Source organism: Vigna umbellata, chromosome 5 (genome assembly GCF_029865625.1).
Source record: "Vigna umbellata cultivar VRB3 chromosome 5, Vumbellata_1.0, whole genome shotgun sequence".
NCBI lineage: Eukaryota > Viridiplantae > Streptophyta > Magnoliopsida > Fabales > Fabaceae > Vigna > Vigna umbellata.
The window spans coordinates 11440641-11456942 of NC_142169.1; the positions used below are offsets into that span (position 1 = coordinate 11440641).

The 16302-nt window shown below is 34.1% G+C and overlaps 1 protein-coding gene across 9 annotated transcripts; it reads right to left on the reverse strand.

Annotated features, from left to right (window-relative positions):
* Window positions 1-237: 237 nt before the first annotated feature.
* LOC148197685 (protein SHOOT GRAVITROPISM 6-like) lies at window positions 238-13972 on the reverse strand. Of its 9 annotated transcripts, none has more exons than XR_015786580.1 (10): window positions 13750-13972; window positions 6770-6841; window positions 6261-6351; window positions 6057-6152; window positions 5652-5744; window positions 2177-2251; window positions 2007-2084; window positions 1839-1934; window positions 529-1528; window positions 247-428 (listed from the first exon to the last, which is right to left on the reverse strand). XR_015786580.1 is itself a non-coding variant. In XM_088115136.1 (6 exons), exons 3-5 carry the CDS (start codon window positions 6349-6351, stop codon window positions 1840-1842), a joined length of 282 nt encoding a protein of 93 aa, XP_087971262.1. In that variant the 5' UTR covers window positions 6770-6841; window positions 13750-13967; the 3' UTR covers window positions 1268-1528; window position 1839. The 9 variants fall into 9 exon arrangements, 3 of the variants coding, with proteins under 3 accessions (XP_087971262.1, XP_087971264.1, XP_087971263.1); XR_015786578.1 differs by having other exon boundaries at window positions 271-428; window positions 2013-2084; XR_015786579.1 differs by lacking the exon at window positions 5652-5744 and having other exon boundaries at window positions 276-428; window positions 2013-2084.
* Between the last annotated feature and the right edge of the window lie 2330 nt (window positions 13973-16302).

Genomic DNA, 16302 nt, shown 5'->3' on the forward strand with positions numbered 1-16302 from the left:
TGTAAATAGATTCCTCGGTTTCTGATGCCATTTAAATTACTAATAAAAACAGAAAAATTCCAGCAATATTATGGTGATATAAAAGCATAGTTACTGTTTTAGTTGACATTATTATACAAGGAGCAACAATTTCATAAGCTATCATTAAAAAACTTAAGGTTTTGAATTCCAATGTGATATATATTAAACTGCAAACATCAAAAACATGAAAACAAAACATAAAGGAGAGAAAGGAGGATGAAAACAATTCACAAGTGTAGCAGTAAGATCTGAACATCAAAACTTCATCAAATAACATTTTGAAAAAGAAAAACGGTATACACTCAATCCTACAAATCTGGCATAAACCTCTGAAATATGCCTTGCCCAACATTGTCTAAAATGTCTTTCAGTTTGTCCAATACTGTATCCAAGTGTGATGCAGCAACCTTAATAAATAGAAAGTATGTTTAAGAAGCAATAGGAAAGGAAAATGAATCCAACAAGATCAAAATAAATAAACTAAATAAAATAAAAAGATTAAATCACCAATCCCATTGCTTTTGCCAATCCAAGTCTGTTTGTTGGAATTGCAATGTTTGCCTGCTTGTACATCCAATCTATTTTATCACGGACATAAGCTCTTTCGTTAACCTTTTGAAGCAGAATGCCTAGGCACCTGTGTTCAAGTACAATACCTTTTTCACACCCTTTCCAATCTTAAGTAATGGTAACTTGAATTTTCAAAAGGCACGTACGTACATGGGTGTTTATGCTCAGACCAAATTGGAGAATCCGTGGTTATTCCAAAAGTTGGAAATAAATACTATGGTATATGGGTGTTTATGCTCAGACCGGTAATAATAATAAAAAAAAAAACATGAAACGTTCGTACATGGATAATACAAGTAACTCTTTTAATTGACATCTTCCAAAGTGATTTTCGACTTAACTCAACCAACTTAATAGGTAAGGATTTCCCCCACTTATATAGTGTATTTTGACATTATCTCTAACTAAAGTGAGACTTAATTTTTTTTTCTCAACAAGAACATTTCTGAAATCAACATGACAATTTTTTAATTAATAGAAGGGAACCACTAATGTAATATATTGCAGTGAAAAATTGAATTGATTCCCCATTTGTTCTTGTACTCCAATTGTTTCTTTCATTAAAGATTTGATCATTTAGGGAAAGTATTGAGTTTTCCCTAAGGCATGTGGACTAGTTTCTGTTGACTGGATTTATTGGTTTTGACCGAACGAAAGAAACCAATGTGCACGGTAATTTGTAATATTTATGCTACTCTTTTGTGCATCAAGTTGGATAACAATTCTTACATTTTTATGAAATTCTTTTTCTGTGCATTGAGAAAATAATTAGCCATCTTTTGGCTTGTACTAGTAAATGTTAAAAATACAATTAATTATTCAACTTAAGAAATAACATGTTGAATCTTAAAAATTAAAATAAACATTTTCTAAATTACAATTATCAATTTTGTTGTTTTTCATTGCCTTCATCATTTGGTACACTTTGAACAGATACCTACAATATAAAAATAAAATAATAGTTAATTGTTAATATATTAATGATATGCATTAACTTTATTAAGACAAAATGATCAATATATGTTCCACTCCTAAGTAAAATAACAATAACTTTATTCAAATGAGAAAAATATCATAAAATATCTATATCAATGAGAAAATATGATAAAATAAAGTATATATATATATATATATATATATATATATATCAGTGAGAAAATAATTTTCTAATTGTTAATATATTAATTTTAGAAAGTTTTTACAAAAAGATAGACTGAAATATATACTACGGATGTAGTAAATTTCACCTCAGGAAAGTTTATCAGGTGGATTTCCCATAACCAAATAGGCCTTCTTGCCAGTTATGAGCTCTTTCATTTGATTGATTATGTGAAGATAACCAGCTGCATAAGTAGGCAATATGTTAAATTAAATTCCACTTCTATTAAGAAAAAACAAGCATATAAAATATTTACTCTCACATGAGATAATTTCCACATTTCTTCTAGCTGCCTAAACCATATGATCAAGACTGAACCATTTACATATGCATTCTGTAATCATAGACAATAATCAAATGATGTCTCACATAATTCTTCTTATCATTGAACTAGAATTAAAAATTCATAAGCTCAAAATCCAATACCACTCATAATTGGTCAGATAACTTTCTCTTTAGAAATATAAAGGGCAAGATTCTGAATCTCACGAAATTACAATCCTGCCACCAATACAACTCAAGATCTGAATCAGGATTTAACAACAACAATTGATATAAGCAATTCATGGAAAGCAATACAGGTTTCATGAGAAAGCTTAGGGTCAAGTCCGAATGACATTGATGATTCTAACATTACTTCTTAAATTTGTTGCCATTGGCCACCCTTGACTTTAAAACTAAAAATTGAGACAATCCCATTGGCCACCCCTTGACAGGTAGGGTGAAAACAACTAATCATAAGCAGTAGAATAGAAATGATTTAACATAAAATCCCACCAAGAATATGCTAGCATGTAGTTGAGCCTGATAATTAGCTAGACAAGAATCATGCAGAACTTTCGAACAATGGAAAGAATAAAGGGAAGGAAAAAAGACGAACAAAATTGTTGTAGGCCAATCATACACTACCCATGCTAAAGTATTATTTGTTGCTTTAACAAAAATCTTTCCAGATATGATTTGCTTTAACAAAACCGTCGGGAATTTAAGGTGGTTTTAACAAAATAGCTGGGAATTTAAGGCGGTTTTAACAAAACCGCCGGGAATTTAAGGAGTTTTTAAAAAAAGCCGGCAATAAACCCCTATTAAATTATATTATTTTTGTAGAGTATACATTAATATTATCTCTTGTTAATATGGGATCTTCAATACAAAATATGAAAGAACTTAAAGAATTGCTTAAAGTTATCAAGAAGAATGAAAAGGGGTCCGAATGGGTGGTAGAATTCGACCGATGTAGAAGAGAAGAAGGAAGAACAATCAGTCCCGAATAACAACTATGATTAGGAGAACAAGGACAATAATGCTTTTAATAAAGTGGAAGAAGAACCAATTCACCCTTGGGTTAAAAGGTTGGAGTTGTCAATGTTTGTGGGAATTGGTCCTTTAGGAGGGATAACTTCAGGTAAAAGATTCTGAGGTACAAAACATCTCTTAAATGGAAGATTTCCACCTGGCGTATAACAACTTGGAGGGAAACACTAGTCACTAGTTCAAGTTCTGGCGCCAAAAGACCATGAATCCATCTTGGGAGGAGTTGACAACTGTTATGAGTAAAAGATTTGTTGGCAAAAGGCAGTTTGAGTATTTTAAAGGTAAGAATGACATAGGTCCAAAAGCAGACTCTTTGGCTGAAGTTGTGACTATGGCTCAACATCATGATGTAGTATCTGAATCTCTTGCTTGTTCAATAGAGAAAAACGGGAAAAGTAGACTTTTCCAATGGGAAAAACCTGGTACTTGTTGATTATAATCCTCTTATTTGAGATAATGACAATGAGTCTAGAACAATTAACTTATTCTGTGAAGGAAGGGAAACTTAATGAATATACCACCAGAAGCAAGGTCGAAGATTCAATAGAGCACACATAAATCTTACGCCAACAATGGATTTGATGGAATTGGTCAGATTTCTACAGCACATACTTTTAGACTTGACGGTTTACCATCTCCCAGCAATTCCAACAAGAAGTCTCCTCTTGTTTAACACCTCTTATAGTTTTTTGAGCACCAATTGTGCATGAAGTGCATCAACAGATTGATTCATGGATATACCAAACTTTTAGAATGTACCAGGGTAAAGAACATGTTGAAGTTGAGTTTATTGTTGGATCTATATTCATTGATGATAGAGTTGGCAAGGAAATTGCAACTGAGATTAGAGCAATTTTTGCAAGTAGCAAAGCCTTCTCTCCAGTTTCCCATGAACATGATTTCATTGAACTGTGTTCAAGAATATAGAAAAGACTGGCACGAGGGAAAACACTTCTACCATTAAAGATCAATTTTCAAAATTCAACCTTGGGAGCAAGATTGTTTTGGCAGTAGTGGGTATTGTTAGGAAGGAAATATTGAGATAGAGAAATGCATATTACACAAGGGCATTTAGAAATAAAAGGGGTTATTTATTTAGTTGTTTTCAAGGAGAGACTTTCTAAGACAGTCAATAAATAGTTTCCATTTGGAAGAGGTTACGGGGCTATCTTTTCGGTATTGAAAGTCTTTTACTTCGGTGACAGGGAATAACTTGTGTGAAAGGAAGCTTTTTCCTTTGTAAACATTGTTCTTTAACAGCTAATAAGTGAATAATTCAGTTTGAGAGTTTATCTCTGGTTCTTCTGTCTTGTTTTTCTGGTCTTTGTTTCAAAGGTGCCTAACAATTTAACAGAAATAATGATTAATCATAAGCTAATAATTTCATATTCTGCAGTGAACCTGAATATTACCCGTACAAATACAATTTCATCTGCCTTATTTTGTATATATAAGATAAAATATAAAGCAAACAACTTCTCAAGTAACAAAAAGCAATATTTAACGTGTGTTTCTATTCCGTTTACAAAAGAGAACACTTAATGTTAGAGCTAGAGTTGTCAAGTTAGTCCATTTGATAAGATTTGGCCCTAGCCCATGTGGGTTGTGGCCAAAAAAGCCCACAAGGCCAAAACAACCCTTTATTAAAAAAGCCCACAAGGCTAAATACTGGATAGAAGATCGACTACTGGATATTGTACTTTCCTGGGTGGAAATTTAGTAACTTGGAGAAGTAAAAAACAGAATGTAATGTCTAGATCATCAGCTGAGTCAGAGTTCAGAGCACTTGCTCAAGGAATATGTGAATTATTATGGATAAAAATTATTCTAGATGATTTGAAAGTTGATTTGAAGGGTCCCATGAAACTGTACTGTGATAATAAATCAGCAATAGAAATTGCACATAATCCGGTTCAACATGACCGGACAAAACACGTTGAAATAGATAGACACTTCATCAAAGAAAAAGTAGACGAAGGTCTAATATGCATGGCATATGTCCCATCCAGGCAACAAGTAGCTGATGTGTTAACAAAAGGTCTCAATAGCTCTATCTTCCAAGATCTTATAAGCAAGCTGGGAATGACCAATATCTATTCCTCAGCTTGAAGGGGGTGTCAAAATATGTGAATTTATTACACAATTAATATAGCAATTATGTGTAATCCTGCAATTATGTGTAATCCCTAAAATTAAGGGATTAAGATTAGTGATTATTGGGCAAATTTCCTTTTATTAAGATCAGGTATTATTGGGTAGATATCTCCTGATTTAGAGACTTTATTTAAGGAGATTTTTTACCTTAACTAGACAATAGTTTCTTTCTTTTTAAACACCTATGTATTGTTTCAAAAGTATGAATGAGAGAATTATTAATTCCAGCATCCTACTACTGTTTTGCAACAGCATGGACTATAGAGCTCTGAACCGAGCCACTATACCTAACAAATTTCCCATCCTTGTGATAGAAGAGTTATTGGATGAATTCAGGGGGGCTAGGTATTTCTCGAAAGTGGATTTGAAGGCTGGATACCACCAGATTAAGATGGGGGAAGGGGATATAGAGAAAACGGCTTTTAGGACTCACCAAGGCCATTATGAGTTCATGGTGATGCCCTTCTGCCTCACCAACGCACCTGTAACCTTCCAAAGTGCTATAAACAGTCTGATGCAGCCTTATCTGCGAAAATTCGTGTTAGTATTCTTTGATGACATATTGGTGTATAGTCCATCTTGGGAGGAACATTTGAAGCATGTCGAGTTAGTGTTGAGGAAGCTGGAGGAGAATAGTTGGGTGGCTAATAGGAAAAAATGTGAGTTTAGTAAGGTCCATATAAGATATCTAGGTCATCTGATCTCGAAAAGGGGGGTTGAGATGGACCAAGATAAAGTGAAGGCTGTGATGGATTGGGAAAAGCCCAAGACGTCCAATAAAAGACATCAAAGATAGAAAAACATATCCATCAACAAAGTAACAGAAAAATCACCATACCATTTGCAAAAATCGGGCGATGCATTTCTCGTACATTTCCAAGAATTGGCAAAATTTGGGAAAGTACACCTTTCCAACGTGGAATGAACTGCATGGCTGTATCAGATTTATATGGAAGAAACATTCATCAGCGTTTACAATTGAATGTGTGATCCCACAGAAAAATTTGGCAGCCGATGTACATAGTTAAAATTGATTACTAACGATCATTAGAAGCAAATTCTGCAAGGATTTGAACCATAGCCTGTACTGCTGAATTGGTCCCAGATAAATGAAGAAAAATTTCTTCCATCATCTGCAACACAAATCCAGGGGAAAGGTAGATCAAAGACATGAGATCAAAAATCCCGGGAAAACTAGGGGATGTGCAAAAAAGAGTTTATATAAAATATATATGCAAGGCAGTGGTACATCCCATGAAAGTAAAATGAATGGGAGATATTATTTTAGCTTGATGGAAAAATACTTCAATAATTCCAAGTACAAGGATAAAGCAAAACTATGCAGTATGGACAACAGTTCTTAACTTATGATTCAACTGCTAAAAAAGAAACTGTACTAGAGTAGGGTTGCATGCAACCGATCTTTCTTTCTCTTGTCATACTTGTTTCAATGGCTCTGTAAACCTATCTTTCCATTCTTTATTGAACTAAATTTTTTAATACAAACAAAAACCAATTTCAATAGTTAAAAAGAAAAACAAGAAATCTTACGAGATCAGGTAAATGTGAGCCTAATGCAACAAGTAGGCTTGTTGCTGCTCGTTGCCAGTCAAAATTTAGTTCCTGCAGAAAACAACCACTGTGAATTAAATAAAGCATTAGTTGAAACTTAGCAAATCTGGTAAAGCCATAAGCTCGAATATTCAAAGATGACCATGATATCAAGAAAATAAGCTGTGTAGCAGGAGAAAAAGATGGAGAAATAATTTTAAAAACAGCGACATCCACTTTTTTATTTCTCACTTATCTCTACACATCTCTCTCGCAACATCTCCTTTATATTTTCTTCAACCAAACACATGTAACTTTATTTCTCAGGTATTTTCACTCATCTTTATCGTTTCTATCTTTCCCACTTCCATCTGACTCGTTTCTCTCTTCCCCTCAAAAACAAGGCATAAAAGTTGACACTAGTAGTTTATTTATAAACCCAACACAACAAAACACCACAATAAGACAATATTGTTTTCTGTTGGAATAACTCCAATATAAGATTAAAACTGTAACAAATAATACCAACTCTAAAACCCTAATTTCAAAAATACAACCTGTTTACTGCAACCCATTTTACATTAGACGGTCATAAAGTTTGTAGTTCTAAGAAATTGTTTGCCTATGATCAATCAAACTGTACTTCATTGCCTAGAGTATTTCTTGGAAAAAAAAAATATTTCCATCACGGGCACTCTCCCTTTATGAAAAACGAAATCAGAATTGCACAATGTCAAACCTCAAACGGTTAGGAACAGAAAATCAAGCTGCACAATCCAGCATATTAGTTTGCATACCCATATAAACCAAATGGTCTAAAAGTACAAAAATTCCAACATACCTCGCCTAATTAATCAAAATCCCACACTCAAACCATCATACAACTTACAACTTCTCTTTAGCTCCTTCCTCGTTAACTTCTGAATTCTAGCAGTAATCATCTGATTTCTCGCATGAGTCAAATAAAAAGTTCCGACACCATAGGCCTAGCCATAAACATTTTCTTTGATAGAAATGTTCTTTGATACCTTCTGTACCCACCAACAATATAAGAGTGATAATAACATAAACCAAGAATAAATTAGCTCTACTTATTCCTTAACTTTGTTAGTTCCACCTATATATACAGTAACACTTTTGAAGTTCGTAGTGATCATATTGACAAAACTCCAGCTTATGCACAGACATACTTTAATCATCTGACAACAGCTGGCATCAGTGTGTCTAAAATCCTAAACAGGTCCAGCATGTGACATGCCTTTTTTTTTCGAGTCCTCTAGTAAAGTGAATTTCAATTTTCACAACCTTCATCCAAATCTTTTCTCATGGCAAATTTGAAACCATTCAATTTCCAGCAAATTATTTGTCCATGTGGAAAATAAATTGGGGGAGGGACAGCTTCATTTCAAACCTTGAATGACTTTTTGTTCAACCATCTATTAAATGAAGTCCCAGTAATTATGCTTATCTCTCAAAAAACATTATGTCAACCAGCTTAAGATCCAATCCCACAAAAATCAGACAAGCTATTTTTTTTAGGAAACCATCTTTCAAATTAAAATAAGCATAGTCATGGTCACCTTAAGCTTCCCTACGTCTCTTACTGCAGAGGACAGTAAAACAAATAAATCGAATGTTAAGGTTACACCAATTATCAAACCTGCTAATCCTCGACTCTCTTGTCAGGATCTTAAATTGACCATGGCCAATGCAGCAACACAGATAAAATCCATATTACGTGCTAGTCAGATAAATTAAATTCTAGAAAAAGTAGGCAGATAATGAATGTTTGCAATTGGGAGACATATGCCACACTATTCAAGGATTATTAATCTGTGTCAATTTCATGGAACAAAGCTGCCTTCTTGTTATCTTTATGAGGGTTAGAAGGTTTGCTAATTGGTGTTACCCAAACTGTGAAGCTAAAAACCTTCTATCAACAGGTCCAGCATGAAAGCTGCCTTTTTTTTTTGTGCTCTAGCAAAGTGAATTTCAATTTCGAAAGCTTTCATCCAAATCTTCTCTCATGGATCATTTGAAACCATTCCATTTTCACCAAATTATTTGTCCATATGGACAATGAAAGGGGGAGGGACAGCCATATTTCAAACCTTGAATCACTATTTGTTGAACCATCTATTAGATGAACAGCGAGGAATCGTGCTTATCTATCAAAAGAAAAATTATGTCAACCAGCTTAACCTCCAATCCCACAAAAATCCGACAAGCTTTTATTTTAGGAAATCATGTTTCAAATTAAAATAAACATAGTCATGGTCACCTTAAGCTTCCTTACTGCAGAGGACACAGTAAAATAAGTCAATCGAATGTTAAGGTAACACCAATTATCAAACCTCCTAATCCACAACTCAAACCATCATATACAACTTACAACTTCTCTTTATATCAACCAGCTTAACCTCCAATCCCACAAAAATCAGACAAGCTTTTATTTTAGGAAATCATCTTTCAAATTAAAATAAACATAGTAACGGTCACCTTAAGCTTCCTTACCTCTCTTACTGCAGAGGACAGTAGAACAAATCAATCGAATGTTAAGTAAAACCAATTATCAAACCTCCTATTCTCAACTCTCTTGTCGGGCTCTTAAATTCACCATGGCCAATGCAGCATCACAGATAACATCCATATTACAAGCCAGTCTGATAAATTAAATTCTAGCAAAAGTAGGCAGATATAGAACGATTGCATTTGGGACACATATGCCACACTGTTAGAGGATTATTAATCTGTGTCAAGTTCATGGAAAAAAGCTGCCTTCTTGTTATCTTTATGAGGGTTAGAAGGTTTGCTAATTGGTATTACCCAAACTGTGAAGGTAAAAACCTTCTGACAACAGGTCCAGCATGTAAGCTGCCTTTTTTTTTGTCCTCTAGTAAAGTGAATATTCATTTTGAAAGCCTTCATCCAAATCTTCTCTCATGGACAATTTGAAACCATTCAATTTCCACCAAATTATTTGTCCATATGGACAATGAAAGGGGGGAGGGACAGCCACATTCCAAACCATAAATCTTCTCTCATGCACAATTCTAAACCATTCAATTTCCACACAATTATTTGTCCATATGGACAATGAAAGCGGGGAGGGACAGCCACATTCCAAACCCTGAATCTTCTCTCACGGACAATTTGAAACCATTCAATTTCCACCAAATTATTTGTCCATATGGACAATGAAAGGGGGGAGGGACAATGAAAGGGGGGAGGGCCAGCCACATTCCAAACCATGAATCTTCGCTCATGGACAATTTGAAACCATTCAATTTCCACCAAATTATTTGTCCATATGGACAATGAAAGGGGGGAGGGACAGCCACATTCCAAACCTTAAATCTTCTCTCATGGACAATTTGAAACCATTCAATTTCCACCAAATTATTTGTCCATATGGACAATGAAAGGGGGGAGGGACAGCCATATTCCAAACCTTGAATCACCATTTGTTCAACCATCATATCAAGAAAATAACACACAAGGGAGGATCCAATAAGAGTATAATAGACTAAGGATATGATTAGATAAACTTCTCCATAAACATTTTTCTGTCCTATAAGCGTCTACAGCGAAGCGTATACAAACAAGCCCTTACCATCATTTCAAATAAAGGAAACACCAGAAATATGAGGAGTACTCATATAATAAAGGTCTCAAATACTATGAAAAAAAGAAATTTCTATGTCGCATAATCATGTGGTACTAATGGTGACTTTGGTTATGAAGAAATGAAAAGGGTGAAACTAATGTAAGCTGTTTAGCAGGAGAGAAAGATGGAGAAATAATTTTAAAAACAGCGACATCCACTGTTTTATTTCTCACTTATCGGTACTCATCTCTCTCGCAAAGCCTCTTTTATATTTTCTTCAACCAAACACATGTAACTTTATTTCTCAGGTATTTTCACTCATCTTTATCCTTTCTATCTTTCCCACTTCCATCTGACTCGGTTCACTCTTCCCCTCAAAAACAAGGCATAAAAGTTGACACTAATAGTTTATTTATAAACCCAACACAACAAAACACCGCAATAAGACAATATTGTTTTCTGTTGGAATAAGTCCAATATAAGATTAAAACTGTAACAAATAATACCAACTCTAAAACCCTAATTTCAAAAATACAACCTGTTTACTGCAACCCATTTTACATTAGACGGTCATAAAGTTTGTAGTTCTAAGAAATTGTTTGCCTATGACAATCAAACTGTATTTCATTGCCTAGAGTATTTCTTGGAAAAAAAAATTATTTCCATCACGGGCACTCTCCCTTTATGAAAAACGAAATCAGAATTGCACAATGTCAAACCTCAAACGGTTAGGAACAGAAAATCAAGCTGCACAATCCAGCATATTAGTTTGCATACCCATATAAACCAAATGGTCTAAAAGTACAAAAATTCCAACATACCTCGCCTAATTAATCAAAATCCCACACTCAAACCATCATACAACTTACAACTTCTCTTTAGCTCCTTCCTCGTTAGCTTCTGAATTCTAGCAGTAATCATCTGATTTCTCGCACGAGTCAAATAAAAAGTTCCGACACCATAGGCCTAGCCATAAACATTTTCTTTGATAGAAATGTTCTTTGATACCTTCTGTACCCACCAACAATATAAGAGTGATAATAACATAGACCAAGAATAAATTAGCTCTACTTATTCCTTAGCTTTGTTAGTTCCACCTATATATACAGTAACACTTTTGAAGTTCGTAGTGATCATATTGACAAAACTCCAGCTTAAGCACTGACATAATTTAATCATCTGACCACAGCTGGCATCATTGTGTCTAAAATCATCAACAGGTCCAGCATGTGACATGCCTTTTTTTTTCGAGTCCTCTTGTAAAGTGAATTTCAATTTTCACAACCTTCATCCAAATCTTTTCTCATGGCAAATTTGAAACCATTCAATTTCCAGCAAATTATTTGTCCATGTGGAAAATAAATTGGGGGAGGGACAGCTTCATTTCAAACCTTGAATGACTTTTTGTTCAACCATCTATTAAATGAAGTCCCAGTAATTATGCTTATCTCTCAAAAAACATTATGTCAACCAGCTTAAGATCCAATCCCACAAAACCCACACAAGCTATTTTTTTTTAGGAAACCATCTTTCAAATTAAAATAAACGTAGTCACGATCACCTTAAGCTTCCTTACGTCTCTTACTGCAGAGGACAGTAAAACAAAGAAATTGAATGTTAAGGTTACACCAATTATCAAACCTGCTAATCCTCGACTCTCTTGTCTGGATCTTAAATTGACCATGGCCAATGCAGCAACACAGATAAAATCCATATTACGTGCTAGTCAGATAAATTAAATTCTAGAAAAAGTAGGCAGATAATTAATGTCTGCAATTGGGAGACATATGCCACACTACTCAAGGATTATTAATCTGTGTCAATTTCTTGGAACAAAGCTGCCTTCTTGTTATCTTTATGAGGGTTAGAATGTTTGCTAATTGGTGTTACCCAAACTGTGAAGGTAAAAACCTTCTCACAACAGGTCCGGCATGTAAGCTGCCTTTTTTTTTGTCCTCTAGTAAAGTGAATATCCATTTTGAAAGCCTTCATCCAAATCTTCTCTCATGGACAATTTGAAACCATTCAATTTCCACCAAATTATTTATTTGTCCATATGGACAATGAAAGGGGGGAGGGACAGCCACATTCCAAACCCTGAATCTTCTCTCATGGACAATTTGAAACCATTCAATTTCCACCAAATTATTTGTCCATATGGACAATGAAAGGGGGGAGGGACAGCCACATTCCAAACCATGAATCTTCCCTCATGGACAATTTGAAACCATTCAATTTCTACCAAATTATTTGTCCATAGGGACAATGAAAGGGGTGAGGGACAGCCACATTCCAAACCTTGAATCTTCTCTCATGGATAATTTGAAACCATTCAATTTCCAACAAATTACTTGTCCATAGGGACAATGAAAGGGGGGAGGGACAGCCAGATTCCAAACCTTGAATCACCATTTGTTCAACCATCATATCAAGAAAATAACACACAAGGGAGGATCCAATAAGAGTATAATAGACTAAGGATATGTTTAGATAAACTTCTCCATAAACATTTGCCTGTCCTATAAGCGTCTACAGCGAAGCCTATACAAACAAGCCCTTACCATCATTTCAAATAAAGGAAACACCAGAAATATGAGGAGTGCTCATCTAATAAAGGTCTCAAATACTATGGAAAAAATAAAATCTATGTCGCATAATCATGTGGTACTAATGGTGACTTTGGTTGTGAATAAATGAAGAGGGTGAAACTAATGTAAGCTGTTTAGCAGGAGAGAAAGATGGAGAAATAATTTTAAAAACAGCGACATCCACTTTTTTTCTCACTTATCTCTACACATCTCTCTCGCGACGTCTCTTTTATATTTTCTTCAACCAAACACATGAAACTTTATTTCCCAGGTATTTTCACTCATCTTTATCGTTTCTATCTTTCCCACTTCCATCTGACTCATTTCTCTCTTCCCCTCAAAAACAAGGCATAACAGTTGACACTAGTAGTTTATTTATAAACCCAACACAACAAAACACCGCAATAAGACAATATTGTTTTCTATTGGAATAAGTCCAATATAAGATTAAAACTGTAACAAATAATACCAACTCTAAAACCCTAATTTCAAAAATACAACCTGTTTACTGCAACCCATTTTACATTAGACAGTCATAAAGTTTGTAGTTCTAAGAAAATGTTTGCCAATGATCAATCAAACTGTATTTCATTGCCTAGAGTATTTCTTGGAAAAAAAAATTATTTCCATCAGGGGCACTCTCCCTTTATGAAAAACGAAATCAGAATTGCACAACGTCAAACCTCAAACGGTTAGGAACAGAAAATCAAGATGCACAATCCAGCATATTAGTTTGCATACCCTTATAAACCAAATGGTCTAAAAGTACAAAAATTCCAACATACCTCGCCTAATTAATCAAAAGATCCCACAGTTCACCTCGTGCTTCAACTTGTTCCAATCGCACATGCACCGTTATTTCAACCCGATGTTCTTCACCCACCAACACTCGCGAATCCACTCGAAGGACAACAATTTTGTGGATGACTGACGAGCTCTAAAACTCAAATTTCCCCAATTTCATTTTGATTTTGCAATTGCAGAAAGAATGTGACTTTCAGTAGAAAGTAGAATACGATTTACCAACTTTGCCCTTTTTTAATTTATATTTCCACTCTGTTTAATTAATTTTTTAATTCAACATTTAAAAAAATAGAATTCACACACGTTTTTAATTACACATATATTAAAACTACACTGTCAGCTTGCCACGTGATGCACTCCTTAACGTCGTTTGATGAATTTAACGAAAAACCTTTATTTGCATCAATTTTATAAAAAAAAGGACCCAATTGAGACGCCAAAAAAGCAAGGTCCCTATTTGAGATTCTTGACGAAAATAGGAACCTAATGAGACATTAAACCTAAAAAATATTATAAAATATTTTATATAGATGTAGAATATTAAAACATTCATAATTACCCTAATCATAATTTTTGTAATTATAATAAAGAAAACTTTTAGTTTTTCTGTTCTTACAATATTAAAATAATCCTACAAGACCTTTAATTTACTTCCTCTTATTAGGTCCTAACTACTTCTCTTATGGCTAATGATCTCGGTTCAATTCTTCCTTCACTTGGTTTTGGACACAAAAGTTACTTGTAGAAAAAACTTTGACACTCAAATATAGATTGTCATGTTGTCAGAGGTTGTATGGTACGAGTATGGTTGGATACAACACATATTTTTAAATTTTGCATACCATTCGTAATGAGTCCATTTTCCAGCTATTTGTTATGTGCATGCTTAGATAGGAATCTATGGAGGAATGGTTGTGTGGAAGCTATGTATAAAAGAAATATGATTCGGTGATGGTAAGAAGGAGAAGCTCTTAAGTGAGGTTAAGCCAACACTAAAGGAAGGAGGTTGAAGGAAGACACTAAGGAGAACTCTAGCCTAGGTTAATTTACAAAAGAAAAGGGATCTGGAGTCATCTCAACAAAGTTTCTCTACTATCTACATGAATGACTTTTACATAGTCTAGAAAAACAAGGGAGAAAAACAAGAAGGCATTTGGAAATGTGCATAACGTGATTGAATAAAAAGAGTTGGAAACAGAGAAACCATTGAAGAGATTAAAATCCTATTAACATTCTATAGTTTTCTTTTCCTGCTAAAGAGGATCTATGTAAATAGATTCCTCGGTTTCTGATGCCATTTAAATTACTAATAAAAACAGAAAAATTCCAGCAATATTATGGTGATATAAAAGCATAGTTACTGTTTTAGTTGACATTATTATACAAGGAGCAACAATTTCATAAGCTATCATTAAAAAACTTAAGGTTTTGAATTCCAATGTGATATATATTAAACTGCAAACATCAAAAACATGAAAACAAAACATAAAGGAGAGAAAGGAGGATGAAAACAATTCACAAGTGTAGCAGTAAGATCTGAACATCAAAACTTCATCAAATAACATTTTGAAAAAGAAAAACGGTATACACTCAATCCTACAAATCTGGCATAAACCTCTGAAATATGCCTTGCCCAACATTGTCTAAAATGTCTTTCAGTTTGTCCAATACTGTATCCAAGTGTGATGCAGCAACCTTAATAAATAGAAAGTATGTTTAAGAAGCAATAGGAAAGGAAAATGAATCCAACAAGATCAAAATAAATAAACTAAATAAAATAAAAAGATTAAATCACCAATCCCATTGCTTTTGCCAATCCAAGTCTGTTTGTTGGAATTGCAATGTTTGCCTGCTTGTACATCCAATCTATTTTATCACGGACATAAGCTCTTTCGTTAACCTTTTGAAGCAGAATGCCTAGGCACCTGTGTTCAAGTACAATACCTTTTTCACACCCTTTCCAATCTTAAGTAATGGTAACTTGAATTTTCAAAAGGCACGTACGTACATGGGTGTTTATGCTCAGACCAAATTGGAGAATCCGTGGTTATTCCAAAAGTTGGAAATAAATACTATGGTATATGGGTGTTTATGCTCAGACCGGTAATAATAATAAAAAAAAAAACATGAAACGTTCGTACATGGATAATACAAGTAACTCTTTTAATTGACATCTTCCAAAGTGATTTTCGACTTAACTCAACCAACTTAATAGGTAAGGATTTCCCCCACTTATATAGTGTATTTTGACATTATCTCTAACTAAAGTGAGACTTAATTTTTTTTTCTCAACAAGAACATTTCTGAAATCAACATGACAATTTTTTAATTAATAGAAGGGAACCACTAATGTAATATATTGCAGTGAAAAATTGAATTGATTCCCCATTTGTTCTTGTACTCCAATTGTTTCTTTCATTAAAGATTTGATCATTTAGGGAAAGTATTGAGTTTTCCCTAAGGCATGTGGACTAGTTTCTGTTGACTGGATTTATTGGTTTTGACCGAACGAAAGAAACCAATGTGCACGGTAA